This window comes from Phalangium opilio, unplaced genomic scaffold, assembly GCF_054372755.1.
Source record: "Phalangium opilio isolate 3A_F unplaced genomic scaffold, DU_Popi_V2 ptg000352l_1, whole genome shotgun sequence".
Lineage (NCBI taxonomy): Eukaryota > Metazoa > Arthropoda > Arachnida > Opiliones > Phalangiidae > Phalangium > Phalangium opilio.
In genome coordinates, this window is record NW_028324228.1 from 1,025,581 (window position 1) to 1,049,960 (window position 24,380).

Genomic DNA, 24,380 nt, shown 5'->3' on the forward strand with positions numbered 1-24,380 from the left:
GTCAAACCACAATCAAACATTAATTTCAAGTTACTTAAGTATAATTAACGTGAAATTAGACCAAAAATATATATTTTTTGAATAAAAATTCCAATAACTTTTAATTGAACTACTTAATTAAGATTAAAACTAAACGACCCGTTTTTTCAAGTTCCATTTTTTCCTATTTCACACTTAAGTTAATTTATTATATTTATAAAATACATTAATAATAGGCGCGAAATTCAAAAGTTTTCGGTTAAACTAAAATAGTGAATGTTTGGCGAGGATAAAAACTCCACTAAACATTGTAATTAAAATGAATTATTTATATAAACTCATTTTTTGAACTAAATTATCTCTACTGAACCAAGATATAACGTTAAATTCAACTTAACGTGAAGTTAACACAAAACCAATAGCTTTGGGTATAAGATCATCGATAACTTTTAATTAAAGTAATAAGTGTATATTAAAAATGCACGATTTGTATCGTCCAACCTCATTTTTACTATTTTACGTTTAAATTAATCTAAAAAATAGTTAAAATACACTAATATTAGTGAAATTTAAAGGTTTGTGGTAAAATAGTGATAATTGGGCATTTTTCGGCAAAATATTATTCGAGCCTTTGAAGAAGAGCGAAATTCGAAAGTTTGGGGTAAAATAGTGAATGTTCGGCAAGGTCCGAATCCAAAACTCCACTATGCATTGCAATTAGGGTGAATTATTTATTGAAACTCAATTTGACAGCTAAATTAACTATAATGAACCCCGATGTTACGTTAATTTAAACTTAGCTAAAGTGAATTTAACCGAAAAAACAATTTTTTGTTTAAGAACATGGATCACTTTGAGGTAAAACTAACAAATTAAGATAAGACATCACATGGCGTACAGCGTCAAATGTTTCCTATCTTACATTTAAAGTAATATAAATGATCATTAAAAGACATAAAAAAGGAATAATTTAAAATTTTAGGGCAAAATAGTGAATATTCGGCAAAAAGTTAAAAACGCCCCTAAAGGTTGCAATTCTAATAAATATTGAATTAAAACTAGTATTCCAAACTAAATCAATACTAGAGAAACAAAATATTCCTTTAAATTAAACTTAACCAAGTATAATTAAGCTGAAATTAACCCAAAACACAAATTGTTTTTGATAAAACATCGACAACATATAATTAAACTAGCAAATTAAAATTAAAACTACACTTATCATTCACCGAGCCTCCAGTTTCCTTTTAATACTTACAATTATTTAAATTGTCACTTAGAAGTATTTTTTCATAGACGTTAGACACGGCTTCAAGCAAAAGAATTTTGGTGGACTGGTGGACGATTTAGGATTCTTACACCGGATGTTTCATTGAAACCCTATATCAAGCATGCTTTACTATGCCCACCCCCGTTTTTGTAAAGGGTCTTACTGAACGATGATTTAAAAAAATCTAAGTCAAATGAAATTGTTGAACTACTTCATTTTCCCTTGAATCCGCCACTGCGTTCTAGTTCAATGTTTCGTAGAAACCCATTTGTTCATAAAAATGAAACAGTAAGTTTAAGCCCGTTAGTCTTCAAGCTTTAAACATGGACTTTGTAAGTCTAAAAAGAACCAGCAAAGACATCCCTTGCAACCAGAGAACAATCCCCCAACCCACAAAAATATGAAATATTATGAATATATATTTGACTAGTATCCCCGCGTTGCCCGGGTGTTTTAAGGAACTATGTCGACGATAAACACTAAATAGACTTTGCTCCCACTTCAATTTTTTTACAACTTTCAAAATCAATGTTACGACGCTTAAATAGCGGCTAAAATTATCCAGAGTATGATGTTCTTAACAGGCTTAATGGCTTGGGTTCGCCGCATTACCAGTCTATAGACGACTACAATCAATGCACTTCTAAAACTTTCCCATAGTGTTAACGATGTTGGGAAAGAACAAGCATGCAAACCAAGAACTTTCGAATATATATTTAGATTAAAATTTGATCACTGTGACGGTCCTAAGACAATACAGAAAGCCAACTTATAATAATAAACGTATGATAACATGTGTGGTAATATGAACAAACAGTAATATTAAGCTATTAAACCTCTATACGTGTTACCAGAAGGGGATAATAGAAGAAGAATGACACTCTGTATCCTTTTAATACTTTAGTTATGTAACGTCATTCTTCCTAGGCATACCCTTTTTGTTTGCTTTCCCGCTCATCTAACTTCAGATGGGCATCGCACCGTAAGGTGAATTCTATAATTATTTGGCACTAAATCCGCCGCAATGAACCCACAAACCTCGTCTTAGGGGGGGGGGGAGGGAATCCACAAGCTTGTCTTGCCAAATAGTTAAACGCTAATAGAGTAATAATGAGGGAAGTATTTATCGCGTATGTGATTCGGTTTAGTAACCTTGCTCCAAATGTTCCGAAGAATGACGTTACACTTACCCCGCTTTGTGGAACACTTCTCTCGAAGAGAAGTATTATATACTTCTGGTGATACTCCTACTACTATGTGCTGAAAAAACACTAAGCAAGAATGCAACGGTAAAGTTAGAGTTAGCGACAGTCTGGGAAATAGCACACTTCCTCTGGTCCAAAACCAGTTTATTAATTGCTTGGACTAGTTTTTTAATTCAAAAAGTGGGGCTTACTGGTCCTCTGGACCAGTTTATTATTTGCAAATCTATAAGAGAACAAAGCCTGGGACCAGTCCGGAGACCAGTTTATTATTTCGGACCCTAGGGGGGGGTCACTGGTCCCAAGGACTAGTTTAAAAAATATCCTTATTTCCCAGACTGGTTAGCGACATTTTTCCTGTCTTTGTTTTTCCTTTTGAGACCATTCAGTACCAGAGCCGATGACGAAGTTAAAGTAGTTAAAGACGCAAATGACGATCCAGGACCTTTATCAAGTACTACGTTAAAACCTGAAGAAACTTCAGACAATTCAAGTGGAAATGAAAGTTCCGAGGAGTCTGGTGGCAGAAATGGAACTCGTTCGAAAGAAAAAAAAGCTCAAAAGTTTGGAAATGCGTTTGGGACAATTCGAAAAAGGTATCCAAAATTTATTATGGATTTTTTAAATTTTAGTATTCTCTATGTGAATTTTATTACATTTAATATAAAATTAATTCTGAAAATGGGATTGTAACAATTGGATATAGTGCCCCAAGTGTCTCGTCTCTGAAAATGTGCTCCGCTTCCATTAACAACATCCCGAACAGAAAAATTGAATGGTTTGTTACACAGTTTCGGGGTATTCATTACAGAAGAGGATGAAAGATTGTTTTTGTCCTGCATATTTAAAATGTGAATCCATCCATTCATGTGACTTTTACGTTTATGAACTATCACATGAAATTTCTGCCTGCATCCATAGTCACGCTGATCACATTTGAAAGTTTTTTACCACTGTGAATGCGTTCATGTCTGATCAAATTACTCTTGTCCGTATATTCATAGTCACACTGTTCACATTTGAAGGGTTTTTCGCCGCTATGAATGCGTTTATGCGTGGTTAAATTGCACTTATGCCTGCTGACATAGTCACACTCATCACATTTGAAGGGTTTTTCACCACTGTGAATGCGTTGATGAGTGATCAAATTATTCTTCTTTGTTCTGGCATAGTCACATTGATCACATTTGAAGGGTTTTTCACAAGTGTGAATGCGTTGATGTGTGATCAAATCATTCTTCCACGTACTTGCATAGTCACATTGATCACATTTGAAGGGTTTTTCACCACTGTGAATGCGTTGATGAGTGATCAAATTATTCTTCTTTGTACTGGCATAGTCACATTGATCACATTTGAAGGGTTTTTCACCACTGTGAATGCGTTGATGAGTGATCAAATTATTCTTCATTGTACTGGCAAAGTCACATTGATCACATTTGAAGTGTTTTTCTTCGTTACCCATTCTAACGCGACGCTGTAGACCCCTTTTATAATCAGTTGAATATTTGAACCGAGTTGAACGTTTCATCTTGAATTTCCCTACAGAAAATTATTAATGAAATATAAAAACCACACATACACCATTTACTTTTTAGTATCAAAAATACTGTAACATTCAAGCGCACTTCATAAAAAAGGATAATGCTAAGGTCTACGAAAACTAAGTTTTAAAGAAAAGAAACGGTACTGATCAGGGGGTTAGCCGATGAATAAATGACTTTATCAACAAAAAGAAGATGTACATCAACTGAAATGCAGGCCCGCGAAACTAGAAAGGTCGTATTTTCATTAAATTAATTTAGCCTGGATAATTGGTTCAAATAAGCTACATCGAGGATGTCAAAACCAGAACAAAAAAAACCTCGGTAAATTCAAGTACGTTCTGAATTAAAGAGGAAGAAAGAGGGAAATTGAGCTCCACGAAGAAAATTTTAGTTAAAAATCCTAGACACTTTTCAAGATTATGCCTGACTATTTGAGTTGTAAACCAGAGCCGACTTCATCGTAGAAATGAGCGCCCCATGATTTGATTAAAACTTTTTACGACAAGTATAAACCCCGAAATTTTTGCCAATTTTACGCAAATTCCTCACTCAGGTATGAACTTTGAAATGGGGGTCTACCTATTTACACCAGGAGTGAAATGGGTTTCGGTTTTTCACCTACATCAATGCCACTAGCGTATTTCATTTACCGCTCAATGCCGCTAGATAATCTCGAGCTCGGATTTCCGTTTTCCAATTACCGAGCGCTGGATCCGAGATCTCATTGGTGCCTATCTGTACAGAACAGATAGCTCGCTAAATTTTTAAAAACATGACGACCCAAGAGCTCGTAATAGCAGCCACATCATACCCTACTTAACAGGCGTACATAACATTATGTGAATAGCCCCTCGATGCGCTACTTTTAACTGTGCTAAAATGATTACCCGTAATCCTTACTTCAATAAATTTACTTATGTTATAATTGTAATAGTGCGACACAAAGAGAAATTTTGAGTGAGTAGCCCCTCGATGCGCTACCCTTAACATTGCTAAAATCATTACCCGTAAGACCATTTTAAAAACAACAATGCTAAAATGATTACACACAAGTAACCCTTAATATCAGAACAGAACATTTTAGTGGTTACCCCCTCGATGATCGAGTTACCATTAACAGTAACTGGCTCTATACTGGGATCATCAGACCCATACTATCTTACCGGGCACTTGTCTGGTGGACAAGGGTCCGGCTGCCCTGCGCAAGCTTCAAAGGCTTGCCTGCATTGGTGTTACGGGGGCCATGAGATCGACCCCAACTGCTTCCCTGGAGGTGCTCCTTGACATGCTTCCTCTTCATCTCTTCATTGAGGAGGAGGCTGTCATGGGAGCCTACAGGCTCAACATTAGTGGCTGCTGGGTTCCAAGACTTTGGGATTACAGCCATACGAAGCTCTTTCGGGAGTACGCCGCACTTGAGCCGTCGCTTACGATGTGCTCTGACAAAACCGTTACCAGTTTTGATTTCACTAAGCCTTTCAGCATCCACTTTCCCAGTCGGGCAGAGTGGACTAACCTGCTGCCTCTTGGCACTGGGGGTGAAACTATTTGGTTCACCGATGGTTCCAAGACTGATTCCGGCGCTGGCGCCGGCTATTACTGCCAAACCACAAGGGTCGGCTTTTCTGCTTGCCTGGGTACCTTCGCTAGTGTGTTCCAGGCGGAAATTGCCGCGATCTGTTATTGCGCAGATTACTGCATTAACAAAGGGTATACCGGACGGACTGTGAGAATTTATTCTGACAGTCAGGCCGCCCTGAACGCGCTGAACCAGTGTCAGATTACCTCTCAACTGGTGCGCAGCTGCCTTGATCTGCTAGCTCGACTGGCATCCTGCAACAGGGTTCTGTTGTACTGGGTGCCAGGGCATAGCGGATATCATGGCAATGAGCAAGCCGATAGATTTGCGAAAAGGGGTGCGGAGGCCAAGCTCTTGGGGCCGGAGCCGGCCGTCCCCATCCCCTACAGGCACGTCAAACGGTGTCTGCATGACAGGTTGACTGTCATACAAAACCAGCTCTGGCATAACATGGAGGGCCAGAGACAGACTAAACTTTTTGTCAATGGTCCCTGCAGGTCTCGTGCCAGAGACCTAATTTCGCTCAGCAGACGGGATATTAGGCTGGCCACCGGTCTTTTGACCGGGCACTGTCGGCTTGATAGGCACCTCCATCTGATGGGTTTTGCCGACGACCCTCTCTGTAGGTCGTGTCAGGAGAAGGAAGAAACATCCGCTCACGTACTTTGCGAGTGCGACTGCTTCGCCTCGCTTAGACTAGAATATTTTGATTCACATACTTTGGAACCCTCGAGGGTCTCCTCTATTACGGTGGAGCGAATTCTTCGCTACGCTGCAGCTACGGGCTTATTCAAGGCCTGAATATGAGGATGCACAATATGCCTTTGGCATCGGTGCTAGGGCGTGTACCCTCCTCAACAACAATAATAATAATAATACCATTAACAGTGCTAAACTGAACACGTACTTAACGCTCGATTAATACACGCACAGAAAGTTTTAGTTTACAAAATAAACTTATGCCGACGCATGCTTTTCGCATCTTATAAAATTCTAACATGAACTTATGGCGAGAAGCGTTTGAAAGAGAAAGAATTCGGTAAAACACCCAATAATTGTTATATCCCGGTGCCTTATGACCAATCTAAAAATAGCATCAGTATATACTTGCTTTTGCTTTTAAAATTTCCCTTGATTTCTTTGAATGTTGAAATAGGGGATGGGGAGCGTGATTGAAAGCGTAAAATCCTTATTGTCGACGGCTGACAGAGAATTTAAAGGGAGTAGGAAACCTCCCATTTAAATTAAGGCAATAAAATAATGCTCTCCCTCGCTTTAAATATATCCAGCAAACGTAAAACTCAATTCACAATGCTTAACCACAAATAAATGCTACGGTTATACTTACTATTATAATCCCCTTCATCTTAAAATACACGAAATTAAAATATCACCTCACCACAATTCTCTCTCATTCACTCTCCATTCAATGACGAACGAAAAATCTTTCAAGACAACGACACCGCCCACCACAACTGACAACAACAACAGGGCAGGTCAAACTAAGACCCACATCGTAGATGTTCATCATACCATGTGGCTAAAAACGTTAACGCAGCTCCGGAAAAGAAGCGGATTTTATGTTATCGAGAGCAAATAGAGAGCGGTCTCATAGCAGGTAAATGGAATACGCTATTAGACCAGGGTTCGAATTAAAAAGCCCAGCCCAAAATAACCCCGCGGGTTTAATTGGGTTTTACCCACCATAAAAAACCCATTTAATAAAAGCCATCACTAAGATCTTCAATTTTGATGAATTTGAATGCTAGATAGTTTAAGATATTTGTTGTTTCAACTTCAAAAGTATTATTCAACAATATTCATTATTTTTAATGAAACGTTTTAAGACATTTTTATTAAGATGTTACTTTTGAATGACAATTTCTACCACGAACGCAACTGCTAAAGTTAAAAAACCCCCCAAAAAAAACCTAAATACGCAATAAAACCCGGTGGGCTGGGTTTTTTTGAACCCTGTATTAGACTTTACACCGAGAGAGCGGGATTAATTGATTAGCATATTTCCCCCATCCTAGGTACTCAAGACTATTAAAGTATAAAATGGCTTACCAATTTCCGAACAAGGCGATGAGGTATTACCTTCGAAATTCTTTGGAGCGACATCTTCACGCGTCTCCAAGTTGGACTCCAAACTATTACTTTCAACTTCAATCGAAACTTCGGGTAGATGGCTTCCCATTGAGACGAAGGTCAATTCTGGTATTTCACTTGGGTTACGTCCTAGTTTAGGTACACACACTGGATCACTCGATGACCTCGGATCAACAAACTTTCGCTTTCGCAAGCGCAGTTTCATAGTTTCATTTAGTCTATCATAAGTTTTCCTCGCATCTGTCAAGGTGATTCTGGATTGGATATCATCAAGATCGTTTTCTAGGGCTCCTTCTAGTGAATCGATTTCGACATTTGCGTCAAGATGATTTTCGACTTCAACATTAAATTCTGGAACACGAAATTTCGGCGATCGAGTTGCAATATCCTCAGTTTCTCCCTCAGTCGAGAAATTTTGTGATTTACAGTAATAATCATCGTTAATGATAATATTGTTCTCGATAGGTCCTCCTGGCGAATAGCTTTTTGTCGTCGTTGTGTCAGGAGGTATTTCGAATTGGTTTTCAACCTCGAGGTTACAGGGTAAAGGCGCGCGTAGAGGAAAATTGTTACTCGTAATTTGCGTTATAAGCCCCTCATTTTCAGCGTTTTTCGACGTAATTTTAGTTTCGGTGTTTGTATCGTGAACCTCCGCAACATATTGACGCTCAGAAACAGTTGATTCTTGAATAGTATCCTCTTTACACGGAATGCCTTGGACAATTGGAAGGGTTAACTCCTGGCCATTACTTTCCGAATCATTTTCAACAGGTTCAGTTTTCACGTAGTCAACGTTGGCTAATTGATGTTCTCCACATTGATCCTATTTTTTTAAAATAATTAACAAATTATTAATAATCCACATCCCTCCGAAGTCGTCTGCTCCCCCTATGTTTGTAGTTCCAATTTTGCTCACAAGTGGCGCCTTAAGCGCCACTGCCTATAATTTTGTTAAAAAATATTATTGCGGGCGGGAATAAAAACCCCCGCGGCCGCTGTCAGAGTGGTCAGTTTTTTTTGGCAACGTTCAAGTTGTAACGCGTTGATTTTTGCCTTAATAAAATTATCAGTATTCTTTCAACTCAAGAAGCGGCGTTCTCCTTTCAAGCATGGATTATCTGGTATTTACTTAGTCATGATCAATAAGATCTTTAAGCGGGAAACCTGGGAACTTTTTACCTCTCCGAGTGACGTATGTCACGGAGAGGTTCTAATTTCGACGTGTGTGTCTGTCTGTGTGTGTGTGTGTCTGTTGTTACACCCACGTGACCGCGTTCGCAGTTTCGAAATCGGAGCAAACGTGTTCGCCATTTCCGAACTGCTTTCACAGTCACGGAAATGGCTCCTCCACTTGAGTTCTCACACCACCATCTTCTGGTCTTTGTCCATCTCACACGGACACCAGTCTGTACTTACTGGCTTCTAATCACCACCATCATTTGTTCTTCGTCCATCCCACATGGACACCAGTCTGTACATACTGGCTTCTAATCACCACCATCTTCTGGTCTTCGTCCAATCCACTTGGACACCAGTCTGTACATACTGGCTTCTAATCACCACCATCTTCTGGTCTTTGTCCATCCCACTTGGACACCAGTCTGTACATTCTGGCTTCTTAACACCACCATCTACTGGTCTTCCGTCTATTCCACATAGACACCAATCTGTCCCATTGGCTTCTACTCCATTATCATCGTTTGGTTTTAGGATATACGCGGCGATCAGCTAGGGTTACGAGAAACGTCTAGCCTCCCTAAGGTGGGATCGCCACCAAAGGTTTTCGCAATTGCGCTTTTTCCTTACTATTAAGATGGAAACGAATCGTATATATACCCCAAAATTTGACGAAAGCGGGCAAGAGGGGTACCCTTCACTTTAAACGTCAATATTAGCAAAGTTTGAGATGATAATAGGTATAACTTTATTTTAAACGATTTAACTATTATTAATGTTAATTATTGAAGATTAAAATAATTAAAAATAATTATATTTATTTAAATATTAAAGATAATCTTGTTTCTCAACTCAAAATTTATACGGAAAGAGTTTAAAACAGTCTATGTTTTTGTCTGTGTGTGTCCGTCCATTGTTACACTAGTGCGTCGCGTTAGCAGTTAGCCTTGTGTTGAGAAATCATACAGAACCTTAATATTCCCTTTTTCCACAATATAAAGTGAATATGTGGAAGTATTTTTCGTAATTATGATGCATTTAGTACTTTTGTAGCTTTAAAGCTCTGTTTCATTTTGATATTCCAAAGATTTTTTTAATATTGTTATTTGAAATGGCTGTTTATATATTACTTAAGCTATACTACATCTGTATATAGAATAATCCTTGGTTTAGTGATTTCATGAAGAAAACTAAGACCTAGACTCCGGCGGGTATATTAAGTATCATACGCAATAGGCTTAGTGAAACAGAGTAGATAATTGAGGCCTGAGGTGAAGTAAACTTTTGGGCTTTGATTTTCGTGTCTGAAATGAAGAGACATCAACGGTTCAGAGTGAGCCGAAAGTTAAATACACTATAAAATAATCAGGTTAAGATTTTATAATAGAAGAAAAGATCATGGTGGCAATTAGAATAGTAGAAGGGCTAATGGTAAACGGGTAGTAGCTAAGACTTTTTATTCTCTTTATGGTGCGCATTGACTATTAGTGCGTCTAGCTACAATTTAACTTTGGTGTTATTTAACGTTAACATTCATGTTGGCAAACTAAGGATATTGTTGAGGTGAGACGAGACGATAGTGTTTACACTGCAAACCAGTTGTGAATGTAGCTATCAGAATATACGGTAAACAGCGTAGACTTCATTTCCTGATCTTTTCCCCATTGACTTATTTCCATGTGTCCAAGATTTATCCTTGTAGAGTAGTGGCACTCCATGTTAACTACCCATAGAGCTTAATACAGTCAAAGGCAAGTAGGTGCCATTACTCTATTGGATGTAAAATGTCGTCTGCTTTACTGTATTATTCGCTATGCTTGGAATACTGCATCAATATTTCGTAAATTTTTACTTCAAAAAAGAGAAATAATTCCATATCTAGGTGAATAAGTTTGTAGTAGTAGACCTCTTGACTCGGAGAGGTAATATTTTGGTTTTCCCAACTTGTTAACTGCTAGTTTTTTACTTAAATTCTTTGTGTGCCGTGAAGTTAGGCCCCCTTTTCCTACGGTTTAATTTTACGGTTACATAAAGTGGCGAGCTTGCCAGGACCCGTTAAGACTGACATTACCAATTTTGATTAAACGCGTACTTGTGCGAATTACTTGTGCCATTTGCTTGAACTAATTAACTGTCGCGTCATGAATCCCGCCGACCCGAATGCTTTTATCGCCGCGATTAACGCGCAGTTACCGGGATCGTACACTCCCCCGAGGAGGAACACTCCTCCTCCAAGCCTTGGTACTAGTCCTACGCATGGTCAAGGACAAGCGGCGGGAGGAATTCCACCTCCGCCGCAGCCACCGCAAGGTGCAGCGTCAATTGTGCTTATTCAAACTATTCAAACGCTTGCAACTACGCTAGCGAACATTGGAACTAGACCAGCCGCCAAAAATAGGCCTAAACCGCCCCCTCACTTAATATTTAGTGGTGTTGAAGGTGAAAGCGCGCCGGAATTCCTTCGGACTTTGACGGAATTCGCGGATTATCACAGCATGTCTGGACCTGACATTATCGCGCTTCTCCCCCAAATATTAAGGGGCCGTGCATTAATTTGGTTTAGAGACTTGAATAGGCCAAATCAAGTACTAACGTGGCGTACAGTAAAAGGCGCGTTCAGAGACTATTTCTTCTCTGTAAGAGCGGAGGAATCCCTCCGCCTAGAAATAGCGCAGTTTACACAACCCGCAGGTGTGTCTTTTGACGCGTATGTCGCGAGTATTACCGCGATGAATCAGAACTTACGCGTTCCGTACACTGACTCAGAACTCGTTGGTATTTGCAAAAGAAATATCCTCCCCGAAATACGCATCCATGTCTTTAACGACAACATAAGGACAATGCGCAGTTTTATAGAGAAGGGCCGCGTAACAGAGGAAATTTTACGAGCGACCCCTTCTAGCTCATTGTATCGTACTGAAAGGGCAGAGGCTACCCCGCGTGATTCCCGTGGGAGAAGAAATTCTCCCGCCGCCGCGGTTTTGACTAAACCGCTGGGGGGAGGTGGTAAATCAAAGACACCAAAGGCAAATACCAATAGACCAAAGACTCCGACCCAGGTTAAGGCAGAGCAAAACGATTTAAGTCAAATCCAATGTTATAAGTGCGGACACTTAGGGCATTATGCCACAACCTGTCCGGAAAAACAAGAAGTCGCGCAAAGACAGGCTTCGGAAAACGCGAAAGCGGGAAGGCAAAAAGGGGATCGTCTTCCCGCCGCGCGACGAAAGTAAAGCCCCTTAATGAATGCGGCTCTATGGATGTGCGTCGCTGTGAGGTTGATCCTCCCGTGGCTATAGACGCCGTGTATTCGCATGGAACTTTCGCGACCAGGCTAGATTCAGGCGCTGATGCATGCTTTATCAGCTTATATCAGTGGCGTAATTTAGTCAGAACCTTGAAACCAGACTTAGTACTTCCGGAAGAAGAAGAGACTCAGTGTATAGTGTTAGGCGATGGACGTTATACCTTTACAAAGGGACGCGCGCGAATAGACTTCCGCTTAGGACAAACGATTTTATTTTGGGAAAGAATTTCCTTTATAAACATCGGGCTATTCTGGACTTTGGTACAAAAACCTGTCAGATTGACGGAACAACGTTTCCATTCGTGTTAAATCTCCCGGGGTTAAAGACTCCAACACCCCAGATCATCGAGGATGTCGAACAAGCTGTCGCGTCGCCTACACTGAGTCCTAAACAGAAGGAAGACTTAAAAACTCTATTACTACGATTTCCAAAACTATTTTCGGAAAAAGCGGGACGTACGAACTTAGTTTATCACGAGATTCATACTACCACCGATGTTCCCGTTAGTCAACGCGCGTATCGTGTTAGCGACGAGAAAAAACGGATAATTGAAGATCACCTTCACGAAATGATCCGCGACGGAATCGTGAAACCATCCGTTAGTCCTTACGCGTCGCCGGTGGTACTTGTCCACCAGAAGTGCGGAAAGATACGTTTCTGCGTCGACTATCGCGCGTTAAATAAAGTAACCGTGAAGGACCCTTATCCGCTTCCGAGAATAGAGGAACTGTTAGGAAAAATGGGAGCCCCAAAGTTCATCACAGCACTGGACTTAAAGAGCGGCTATTGGCAGATAGATCTCCATCCGCAGGCAAAAGCAAAGACTGCTTTCATCACGCATGCGGGAAAGTACGAATTCGAAGTACTTCCGTTCGGTCTATGCAATGCGCCGTCGTCGTTTCAACGACTTATCGACGAAGTCTTCAGGGATGGACATCACTTTTCCATCTGTGTCTATCTGGACGACATCGTCATTCCATCCAGTACTTGGGCAGACCATCTTCAAGCCTTGGAATATGTCTTTCACCGACTGTCTGAAGCAGGCCTTACGCTTCAGACCAAGAAATGTCGCTTTGCGCAAAGCGAAGCGACCGTGTTAGGGCATATTGTTAATGAACGAGGGATTCATATTGATCCCTCCAAGACTAAGGCTATAGTAGACTTTCCAATCCCAAAGAACGTGAAAGCGATCCAAAGATTTCTGGGCATGGCGGGCCAACTCACGATTCATCCCGCAGTACTCCAAGATCGTTGCCCCGTTAAATCATCTCAAGAAGAAAGACGTTCCGTTCCAGTGGAAAGAAGAACAGCAGAAAGCGTTCCAGGCCATCAAGGATGCGATCTGTACGGCGCCTCCTTTAGCGGCTTACAACCCTAAGTTGCCGTGTATCCTGACAACGGATGCTAGCGATGCCGGGCTTGGAGCTTTCCTGTCGCAAATTCAAGATGACGTCGAGGTACCGATTGCCTATGCCAGTAAGCAACTGACCGACGTCCAGCGGAGGTATACCACGACGGAAAAGGAATGTCTTGCCATCTATTGGGGAGTGGGAAAGTTCCGGCCATATTTGGAGAACATTCCATTTACTGTGATCACTGATCACAAAGCACTTCAGTGGTTGTTCACACTGAAAGAGCCGAACTCTCGTCTTGTTCGTTGGGCAATGTACCTGCAAACGTATGATTTCAAGATCATACACAAGAAGGGAGTGGAGAACAAGGTTGCGGACGCATTATCCAGAGCGCCTGTCTCTCTATTAGCCATGTCGTTGGAAGCCACGACTTCACCGTCCTCGTCAGAAGATTCCAGTCCAGCGGAATCCTCGTCAATGACGTCGACTTCGTCCTCAACCAGTAGCGGATTAGCTCCTCCCGCCAATCACGCATTGTACCATACTTTCACACTGGAAGAAGTACGAAAGGCCCAACAAGATGAACAAGTCTCCAATGACATCATAGTCCAGTTATCAGGAGATAATCCTCAAGGACATCGGTACTACGAACTGAAGAACGATGTCTTGTATCGAAAGGCCTATGGTAGACAGCCAGCGAAAATCTATTTGCCACAGCGGTTCCGGCGGGACGCCATCCGCTTATTTCATGACCACCCTCTATCTGGACATCGAGGTCGGGATCGGACCTTCGATAAAGTTCGGGCCAGATACTGGTGGCCATCGGTTCGGCAGGACGTTACCCAGTAGGTCCGCGGATGTCCTCTGTGCCAGATGCACAAGGCCCGAAATAGAAAACGTCCAGGTCTCATGCAGCCTACGGCCATTACTGAGCCATTTGATTTGCTGGGAGTGGATATAATGGGACCTCTACCACGAAGCCGTCACCATCACAAATATCTCTTGGTATTTACGGACTATGCCACAAAATTTGTCGAATTGTACCCGATGAAGAACATCACCGCCAGAACGTGTGCGAAGAAACTCGTCTCCATGATAGTTCGCTAAGGATGTCCGAAAGCCATCGTAAGCGACAATGGAACTCAATTCGTTTCTCAACTTTGGAAGGACATTCTTAAGATGTTCAAAGTCAAGCCACGATACATCACTCCGTATCATCCCCAGAGTAATATCGTGGAGCGCACAAACAGAGTTCTGGGCGAGATTATTTCAATGTTCGTGGGTCGAGATCACCGAAGATGGGACGAGAACTTGCCATTCATTCAGTTTGCCATCAACTCGACCACACATACAACAACAGGAAGAACTCCTTTCTACCTTAACATGGGTAGGGAACCGAGATTTCCCTGGGACTTGGACGTAGGAATGCCAGTAGCGGACTTTGCTGAAAGGTCCGCCTCGCTCTCAGCTTTAGCGAAGCAACTTGCTTTGTCTAAAGAGCTTGCCAAGAAAGCGCAAGCACATCAGAAACGCTACTACGATCAAAGGCGGGAAGGAATTGAATTTCCCGTTGGTGCGCTTGTCTGGAAGGAGACGCATCCCTTGTCTCAAGCGGCACGTAACGTCGCCGCTAAGTTATGTCCCAAATGGGATGGTCCCTACAAGATCGCAAAGAAGCTAGACCGCTTGCGATACCAATTAGAAGACCCAGAAACTGGAGAAGGAAAAGGGATCGAAAATATCGCTCATTTAAAGCTATATTGGTCAAATAAAGATGTCTGCCAACCGGACGGAAGCCAGTCATCTTCAACGTCAAGCAGTTCCTCTTCTAGTTCTACAACGTCACAGTCCGTACCTATACTTCAGGACGCTGGAGTCAGTACTGGTGACGAACGTCGTGAGACTCGACGAGAACGAAGACAACGACTATTGAGAGACCAAGAAGCGCAAACTGAGTCGTCTGGAGAAACGTCATCGTCATCCTCATCTTCATCCAAGGATGATGATGGATCCTCTTATGTTCCCTCGGAAGAAGTACCCGATTTACCTGCGGAATCTGAACCAGACGCTTTCGCCTTATTCTCCGATCCTCCCGCGGTCTTCCGAGTGAATCGGATGCCGCCAGACCTTTCTCCACCTTCCTCTCCTGATAGGAGCTCGAGGGAGAAGTCTCTCCCTCCAACCTCTCCTCTATCTCACCCTGACGATTCCAGTTCTTCCTCTGAATCTGAGGAAGACGATAAGGAATTGTCCAACCTTGTTCCCATAAATCCGATGAGATTTGTTAATCCCTTTCGTAAAGGATGGAGACGTGAGATAGTGCTGAGGAAGAACCCTAAGCCTGGAGGTCCGGAGATGGACATTTACTATCATCCTCCGGAACAATATCCGCATAAGACTCTTCGGTCTCGACCGGACGTCGCTACGTATTTGCGCGTGCATGGAATCACCGATGTGACTTCGCGTGATTTTAATTATTCTCGTCAAGCAATCTCGCGAGAACCATGGGAGACTATTCGGAACGCAACATAACGTTTTGACGCAGCCCATGGATTCCGCCATCGCGAGAATTAGCGGCGAGAGAAGACTGCTGCCGAGGCCAGGAGGCCCTCCTCGCCGCCTGCCCTAGACTCAGCGGACAAGGAACAAGAGCGCCGCAGCAGACGACTTTTCTTTGGGGGGGAGGATGTAACCGTCCACACCAAGCTTCTCCTTCCCGGGGAAAAAACCGCGTCGTCTGCTTTGTTCAATTGCTATTTTTTATACTAATTTTTGTATAAATGTTAAATAGTCCCAAAGTGGCGCCTTAAGCGCCACTGCTGTCTATGTATTAAAAAACATTAGTTCGCGGGGATATAAAACCCCCGCCTACAATCTAAAAAGGGGAGTCAGTTGTCAGTTACGGTCGAGTCAGTCTCAGCAGTCAGTTGTTTTGTAACACGATCAAGTTCGGGCGTGTTTGTTTTTGTTTCAATAAATACATAATATGTTGTCATTCTACAAACTGCGTTGTCCTTCTAGCAATAATGGATCATTTGGTAATTATAAGTCATGGTCAATAAGACCTTTAAACGGGTGACCTGGGAACTTTCTTAATTGCTAGTTTTTATTAAATAATTCTTTGTGTGCCGCGAAATTAGGCCCCCTTTCCTACGGTTTAATTTTACGGTTACATAAAGAATTTAAGTAAAAAACTAGCAGTTAAAAAGTTCCCAGGTTTCCCGCTTAAAGATCTTATTGATCATGACTAAGTAAATACCAGATAATCCATGCTTGAAAGGAGAACGACGCTTCTTGAGTTGAAAGAATACTGATAATTTTATTAAGGCAAAAATCAACGCGTTACAACTTGAACGTGGCAAAAAAAACTGACCACTCTGACAGCGGCCGCGGGGGTTTTTATTCCCGCCCGCAATAATATTTTTTAACAAAATTATAGGCAGTGGCGCTTAAGGCGCCACTTGTGAGCAAAATTGGAACTACAAACATAGGGGGAGCAGACGACTTCGGAGGGATGTGGAGGTCGTCGTTACAAATTAACTAATTAATTTTTCTATTGACCATGAAAATGAAGAATGTTCTATAATTTTCCATACCATCAGATCTTTGATTCTCCTTTCCAGCTCTATAATGAGCCTATTGAGTCTTTCAATTTCGTCAACTTGCTTATTTATCGTTAATGTAGTTCTGATTCTCTCTTTTTCCATGTTTGAAATTAAAACATTACGCTAAACAAAATAAGATTCCATTACAAAAGTTAATATTCTCAGGACTTCCTTTGGGGGATGAGCAAAAAGGTCCTAATTTTTTTTCTTTGTTAATAACGACAAAACTAAATATTTATTTTTGATAACGAGGGATGTGCGGTAGGATTGCACTTTGCGATACCCCATCAACTAACTATGGTTTCTGACTAATTAGACCACGGGGAGTTCGAAACAAATAGTGAAAAAATTCTAAACCCGCCGCAGGTTAGTCAAAAATTTTTTTTTTAATTTTAAAATTGCATTAAGACCGCTGCGCGCCTAAACGCGTTCTGCACTCAATCTGGAAAAATTACAGGAGGGGGATAAACATTATAACAAGGAAAAGGTAAAATATTAGTTTAGAAGTAAATTAAGCCAAAGAACAATATTTTGGAAAAGGCGTAATATTATTTAGGAAGTAAATGAAGATAAACATAAAAAATTTGGAAAAGGAGTAATTGTGTTTGGGAAAAATATTTCAGAAAAATGCTTCATTTACTTCTCAAACACTATTATGCCTTTCCAAAATATTGTATACATTTATTTAGTTTTTCAAATAATATCACACCTTTTCCAAAATATTGTTTTTTATCTTTATTTGCTTCCCAATTAATATTTTACCTTTTCCAAAATATTGTCGTTTATCTTCATTTACCTCCAAATAATATTACGCCTTTTCCAAAATATTATTGTTTATCTTTATTTACTTCCCAAATAATATTATGCCTTTTCCTAAATACTGATGTTTACATTTAGTTAGTTGCGGTCTTAATGGTGGTAAGAACATGCAATTTTAAAATTTTCCAAAAAAATTTTGACCAACTTGCGGCGGAATTAGAATTTTTTTGCTATTTTTCTCGAACTCCCCGTGGTCTAATTAGTCAGAAACAATTGTTAGTTGATGGGGTATCGCAAAGTGCAATCCTACCGGATGGGCTACCAATTCTCTTAGCTTTGATTCCCTTACTTCATTGATCAGATCATCTTTGCTTAAGTGATCATAATTAAAATTTTCCTCATCTTTCATTTCCTAAAAATAAAGTTTCCGTAATTTTGTATTTGCCCAAAACAGGGAACATTCCAATAATTTCGCAAATACCTCTTTAATCGCCACCCTTTGAAGATTTACCAAACTCATTTCGGAATTTTGTAAAGATTGTTTGTGAAATTGTAAATCTTCCCTAAAATAAAATCATTTAAAAAAAAAGGAACAATTAACACGAAAGGTTTCAAGAAAGATCTATTTCTTTTCAAAGTATAATAGTTTCGATATGGTTGGATCCATTACATGCCCTATTGACATCCAAGTTGCATTATATTCATCACTTACCAGCTTAAACGTTCGACCATAACGCGACAATCTTTCAGAAAATCCATCATACTTCTAGCACAGTTTCCCTCTTAAGATAACATATGTAACATTTCAATAATAATAAAAATATGGCATAAACACAGATTCAGCGTTAACAGTTACTCACACTGTTCCGTCGTGTCTTTGGGAGAAATATTCTCCACTTTCATTAAGAGCTTTTCTTCAATTTTTGTACATGGAAATTCACTTCAATAAGATCGCAACCAAAGAACTTTGATCGCAACTTCGCAAGAGAGAGAACGTGTAGCAGACAGGTTTTTCCTAACGGCCGTAGAAAGAAGACAGAAGTATTTACCCCTGTTTTTCGGGCCTAAATAGATGGCCACTAGGGGCGAGACTATTTTGGCCCGAAAAACAGGGGTAAATAGTCTGGAAATACAACGGAGCTATTTTCGCCTGTTTTACGGGCGTCATAATTTTCAGGCCAAAATAGTTTAGTTGTATTTCCCTACTATTTACCCCTGTTTTTCGGGCTTCGAAATTAACGGGCCAAAATAGTATGGCCCGCGCGGCACCGACTATTTACCCCTGTTTATCGGCCGTCGAAATTATCAGGCCAAAATAGTCAGGAATTCAAATCCAAGCTATTTTGGCCTGTTTTTCCGGCTTCCATTTCCAACGGGCCAAAATAGGTTTGCCCGCGCGGCACTGACCATTTACTCCTGTTTATCGTTTATCGGGCGTCGAAATTATCAGGCCAAAATAGTCAGGAATTCAAATCCTAGCTATTTTGGCCTGTTTTTCCGGCTTCCATTTCCAACGGGCCGAAATAGGTTTGCCCGCGCGGCACTGACCATTTACTCCTGTTTATCGTTTATCGGGCGTCGAAATTATCAGGCCAAAATAGAGTGCTACCACGAACTTTGTAGTAACGTCACATGCTCTTATCTCTTACCTTATTTTCAGGCGACCATATTGGCAGTCGCGAGCATAGATATATATACAGGTCTAGATACCCTACTGAATCGGGGAAAATACGGAGATGACAGCTAGCAGTCGACGCGATTTTCCCGAGGGAAGATACCTAGTGCGCCATCTATCGCTGAATTTTGAAAGCTAAAAAATTGGATAAAATAACTTTTGCCAGCGGGCGTGCTGATGCTTTGCAATAACAGCTGATATTTAAAGAGATTTAAGCGAATGTTTGTTCAAAGTAAAACTATTTCCTAATCTGAAGGGGAGGTCCTCTTATTCTGTTCGTAAGTAAATCATTTTGTAAATAAGAACAACTGTTAACCATCTTTAATGCCTTATTTCACTAACATTTCATTAAAAACACTACTTCTTTTACATAAAAACTATTTATTTCACTTAAGAACATAATTACACGTATAAAGGAGATCAGAAATACGTAAAGCTATTTGAAAAGTTAAGCCTAATTTGAATTTCCCGCGCTTTCCATATTCGAATTTTTCGTTTTTTTGTTTCTTGAAACTCTCGATAGATGGCGTTTGGATCTAATTCCCCCGCCGTAAAGCGTCGACTGCTAGTTCTCACCTCCGCATTTTTTAAAGGGCCTAACAGAGGGGAAGTGTATCTAGACCTGTATATATATCTATGGTCGCGAGACGTCGTCAGCTTGGGCAATACAAATTCGGGACCCAATATTGACGTCACAGTTTCCCCCTTACAGCTTCGTGGTAGCACACTATAGTCAGGAATTCAAATCCTAGCTATTTTGGCCTGTTTTTCCGGCTTCCATTTCCAACGGGCCGAAATAGGTTTGCCCGCGCGGCACTGACCATTTACTCCTGTTTATCGTTTATCGGGCGTCGAAATTATCAGGCCAAAATAGTCAGGAATTCAAATCCTAGCTATTTTGGCCTGTTTTTCCGGCTTCCATTTCCAACGGGCCGAAATAGGTTTGCCCGCGCGGCACTGACCATTTACTCCTGTTTATCGTTTATCGGGCGTCGAAATTATCAGGCCAAAATAGTCAGGAATTCAAATCCTAGCTATTTTGGCCTGATAATACAACTAAACTATTTTGGCCTGAAAATTATGACGCCCGTAAAACAGGCGAAAATAGCTCCGTTGTATTTCCAGACTTTTTATCCCTGCTTTTCGGGCCAAAATAGTCTCGCCCCTAGTGGCCATCTATTTAGGCCCGAATAACAGGGGTAAATAGCCCGGGGACTATTTTGGCCCGAAAAACAGGGGCAAATAGACACTGCCATAAATTTAGGGTAAAACTGTATCCCCCAGACCAGTAAGGGGCCAAATTAAGCTACACTAAAATTTCGCGGAATACCATGCAGACGACATAAAATTTAATACAGAAGATTTACCCAAACTTAGAAACAGCACCCGTCCTCTGGTCCAAAACCAGTTTATTAATTGCTTGGACTAGTTTTTTAATTCAAAAAGTGGGGGTTACTGGTCCTCGGGACCAGTTTATTAATTGCAAATCTATAGGAGAACAAAGGCTGGGACCACTCCGGAGACCAGTTTATTATTTAGGACACTAGGGGGTCACTGGTCCCAAGGACTAGTTTAAAAATTATCCTTATTTCTAAGTCTGGATTTACCCTTGTGTATGGGGAGGTTTGCATGGTAATTTTATGCAAATTAGTATATTGGCAAAAAACTGTTGAAAATACTGGCCTTATGTTGAGTTATGCAAGATAAAGTTGTACAATTTATGCAGTTTAATATTTTGGAAACAAAATTTCAAAACTGGTGGCATTATGCAAAACTCTGGTTTGCTGTAAACGTTTTTCAAACTAGTGGCGTCCTTGAATTTCGTCGTCTGCTTTCTTTTCTGTCTACGGTAATTGGTAATTTGGTACCGTTAGAAGCAGGCTTAGAAATAAGGATAATTTTTAAACTAGTCCTTGGGACCAGTGACCCCCTAGTGTCCTAAATAATAAACTGGTCTGCGGAGTGGTCCCAGCCTTTGTTCTCCTATAGATTTGCAATTAATAAACTGGTCCCGAGGACCAGTAACCCCCACTTTTTGAATTAAAAAACTAGTCCAAGCAATTAATAAACTGGTTTTTGACCTGTAAACCTGTCTTATTTCCTAGCCTGGTTAGAAGGTGTTGCCCTTTCCCCCAAAATTATTTTGTGTATTATTTTGACCGTGTTATTTTACTTTTAATTTTAAAATGTCTGAAATAGTTGGATTATCCGATGAAAAAGCCGAAAAGGCATGCTCCGAGCCCGACCCAGCAACTAAAGTTAGCAAATTACCTATAATTAATAGCAGTTACTAATTATTAATATGATTTTACTTGATTTTATTAGGATTTCATTATGCAACAAACCATGTATCGTATTAAAGATCCTCAAAAATCGTTAGATTTTTACACCAAGGTTTTAGGAATGAGGTTAAAACTTTATTTATAAATTATTTGTCAATTTTAAATTCTATGTCAATTAAATTTTACTCGTTACAACTAGGCTTTTGGTCAAATTAGATTTCCCAGAAATGAAGTTTTCTTTGTATTTTATGGGTTATGAAAACGCTGAGGAAATTCCCACTGAAGCAAAAGCCCGAAAAGAATGGGTTTTTTCACGAAAGGCAACCATAGAGTTGACTCAGTAAGATGGTGATAGCCTTAATCATTTCTACGTGGACATTATATTGTTATCTTAATTAATAGTAATTGGGGAAGTGAAAATGATGACGCTGTTAAATATCATAATGGAAATTCTGAACCTCGTGGTTTTGGTAATTTTTTTTCATCCTATTTTGACATAGTTATTGACGAAGAAAGATTTTTTGCAAAAGAGTATAATTTTAAATATTCTGAACCCCCTTTTTTCAGGTCATATTGGAATTATGGTTCCAGATGTGAAAGCCGCCTGCGACAGATTCGAAAAACTCGGTGTAAAATTTATTAAAAGAATGGAGGATGGAAAAATGAAGACCATCGCTTTCATTCAAGATCCAGATGGATACTGGATTGAAATATTCAATAATAAAGCTGTCTAACGAAAAAAAAAATGCTGCTAATATTAAAAACTATATAAAATTGTTTAATTTTGAAAATTTTTTGTTATTATAATTTACTTTGCTAAAGGGTAGATGAAGAAAGTCATTTTGTTCACGAAGTTTGACATTTTTAATTTAAATTGTGTTATACCTTGGAAGGAACCTAAAACCCAAAAGCTTTTTCATTGTTAAAGAAATTATAATCAACTAGATATTCCGTAAAAAGGGGGGGGGTGAAGATTCTGCAACTAATTATAAGGCAACCATTCAAGAAATCGTTGTCAACACAATAAGAATTAAGGCCAGTTTAAGCTTGGCTAAAGGTGGGGGACTTACCTTATCTCGAAGATATAGGCCTATATTTTCCTCGCGTGATGGCGCTCTTTGCTATCCTTCTATAAACTGATAATTCATTAAAGGAAATTTTCTTTGGTTCTTTCAGGATTTTAAAATTTAATTATTTAATTTAATTATTATTTTATTATTAAATATAAGTAATTTACTACTAAAAGCTGAAATTCAGAATTGAGGACCAAAGATAGCGTGAGAACTAACGTTGTATACCTTGTATGACGAGACCGAAAACCGAAACGTCTTTTTTGAAGTCCCCTGGTTCTACATTTAATTCGTCTCATTCTAGTTAATGCAGACTACGGAGTCACGCTGGGGAAAGGAGTGAAAACCATGCAGTAAGAGCATGATATAGAAATCTACCCCTTCAGCTTTGGGAGTGTTGCCTCAAGTCAGTCTGCCCGCAACCCCGTACGCCCCTCAATCCGGGGGGAAAATATGTCAAATCAAAGCGTGGCGTCACTGGAGGGGTAGTCATAGAGCGCACCTAGTGGAGATTGAAGGCGAACTAAAATGTCAGAAGTACTGTCTGCAAACCCTACGGCGAACTGGCCTTAATTTTTATTGCTTTGGAAATGAGAAAAAAACCTCCAAATGATTATAAAATTTTAAAGGAAAGCGCGGCTCCATGATCACCCCTAGCATTCTGGCTAATCTTTTGGACACGAATTTTACCTTGCCAAAGGCACAGGGCCGGATTAAGGGGGGGGGCAAGGGGGCACTGGCCCCCGGGCGCAAGGCTTGTTGGGGGCGCATTGGATTAAACTATTCCCCCTTAGGGACATTTGCTGTTCCGTTTTTTCCGACTTAAGGGGGCGCACACTATCTCGGCGCCCGGGTGCAAAATTGCTTAATCCGGCCCTGCAAAGGCAGGAACCAATCAGACCTAATGCACTAGTTCCCATTGGTTCCTGCCTTTGGCTTAAGTAGTCTTTAGCAAGCTTAGCCACTGTGTAGCAGAAAGTCATTTATAAGGGGCATCAACCTAGCCGCGCTTTCCTTGGGTCCAGTGGATCCCCTACAAGTCGACTTTCCTCCTGAACTCCGGGTTTAGCTTGGCGAAGGCTAGTGGGCGGGGTTTAGAAGTGCACTTATAAATCCCGCGCACAAATGCCTCCTGCTTTCGCCAAGCCAAAACTGGAGTTTGTAAGGAAAGTCAACTTGTAGGGGATCCACTGGACCCGGGCTTTGCTTTAATTAGTTTCTCTATTGCGTGAACCTTCGGTGGAAGCCCTGCCATTGGGAGGCTAGACGTTTCTCGTAACCCTAGCCGCTCGCGGCGTACATCTTAAGCCTAACGACGATGATGGAGTAGAAGCCAATGTTACAGATTGGTGTCTATGTGGTATAGACGGAAGACCAGTAGATGGTGGTGTTAGAAGCCAATAAGAACAGATTGTTGTGTATGTGGTGTACACGAAAGACTAGTGCATGGTGTTGTTGTTAGAA

The 24,380-nt window shown here is 40.6% G+C and overlaps 2 protein-coding genes across 10 annotated transcripts in view; one reads left to right on the forward strand and one right to left on the reverse strand.

The window, feature by feature from the left end:
• Positions 1–2,831: 2,831 nt before the first annotated feature.
• The window catches only part of LOC149602758 (uncharacterized), a 285,004-nt gene continuing 263,455 nt past the window's right edge, over positions 2,832–24,380 (reverse strand). For 2 of the 9 annotated variants that reach the window (XM_089860393.1, XM_089860387.1), the window contains exons 2-7: positions 18,602–18,671; positions 18,371–18,452; positions 18,239–18,301; positions 17,122–17,253; positions 7,648–8,512; positions 2,832–3,993 (exon numbers count right to left, since the gene is read on the reverse strand). In XM_089860393.1, coding sequence (XP_089716519.1) covers positions 3,344–3,993; positions 7,648–8,512; positions 17,122–17,253; positions 18,239–18,301; positions 18,371–18,452; positions 18,602–18,651 — 1,842 coding nt within the window. In that variant the 5' untranslated portion in view covers positions 18,652–18,671 and the 3' untranslated portion in view covers positions 2,832–3,343. The other 7 variants (XM_089860392.1, XM_089860390.1, XM_089860391.1 and 4 more) reach the window with 7 other exon arrangements.
• LOC149602759 (lactoylglutathione lyase-like) lies at positions 21,484–22,637 on the forward strand. The gene is made up of 5 exons (XM_089860400.1): positions 21,484–21,822; positions 21,890–21,972; positions 22,046–22,186; positions 22,249–22,316; positions 22,414–22,637. Exons 1-5 carry the CDS (start codon positions 21,751–21,753, stop codon positions 22,578–22,580), a joined length of 531 nt encoding a protein of 176 aa, XP_089716526.1. The 5' UTR covers positions 21,484–21,750; the 3' UTR covers positions 22,581–22,637.

Coding starts and splice junctions, on each gene's coding strand:
- LOC149602759 (XM_089860400.1), top strand. CDS start 21,751: ATGTCTGAAATAGTTGGATTATCCGATGAAAAAGCCGAAAAGGCATGC. Junction 21,973..22,045: donor ACCAAGGTTTTAGGAATGAG/GTTAAAACTTTA, acceptor CGTTACAACTAG/GCTTTTGGTCAAATTAGATT. Junction 22,187..22,248: donor GCAACCATAGAGTTGACTCA/GTAAGATGGTGA, acceptor CTTAATTAATAG/TAATTGGGGAAGTGAAAATG.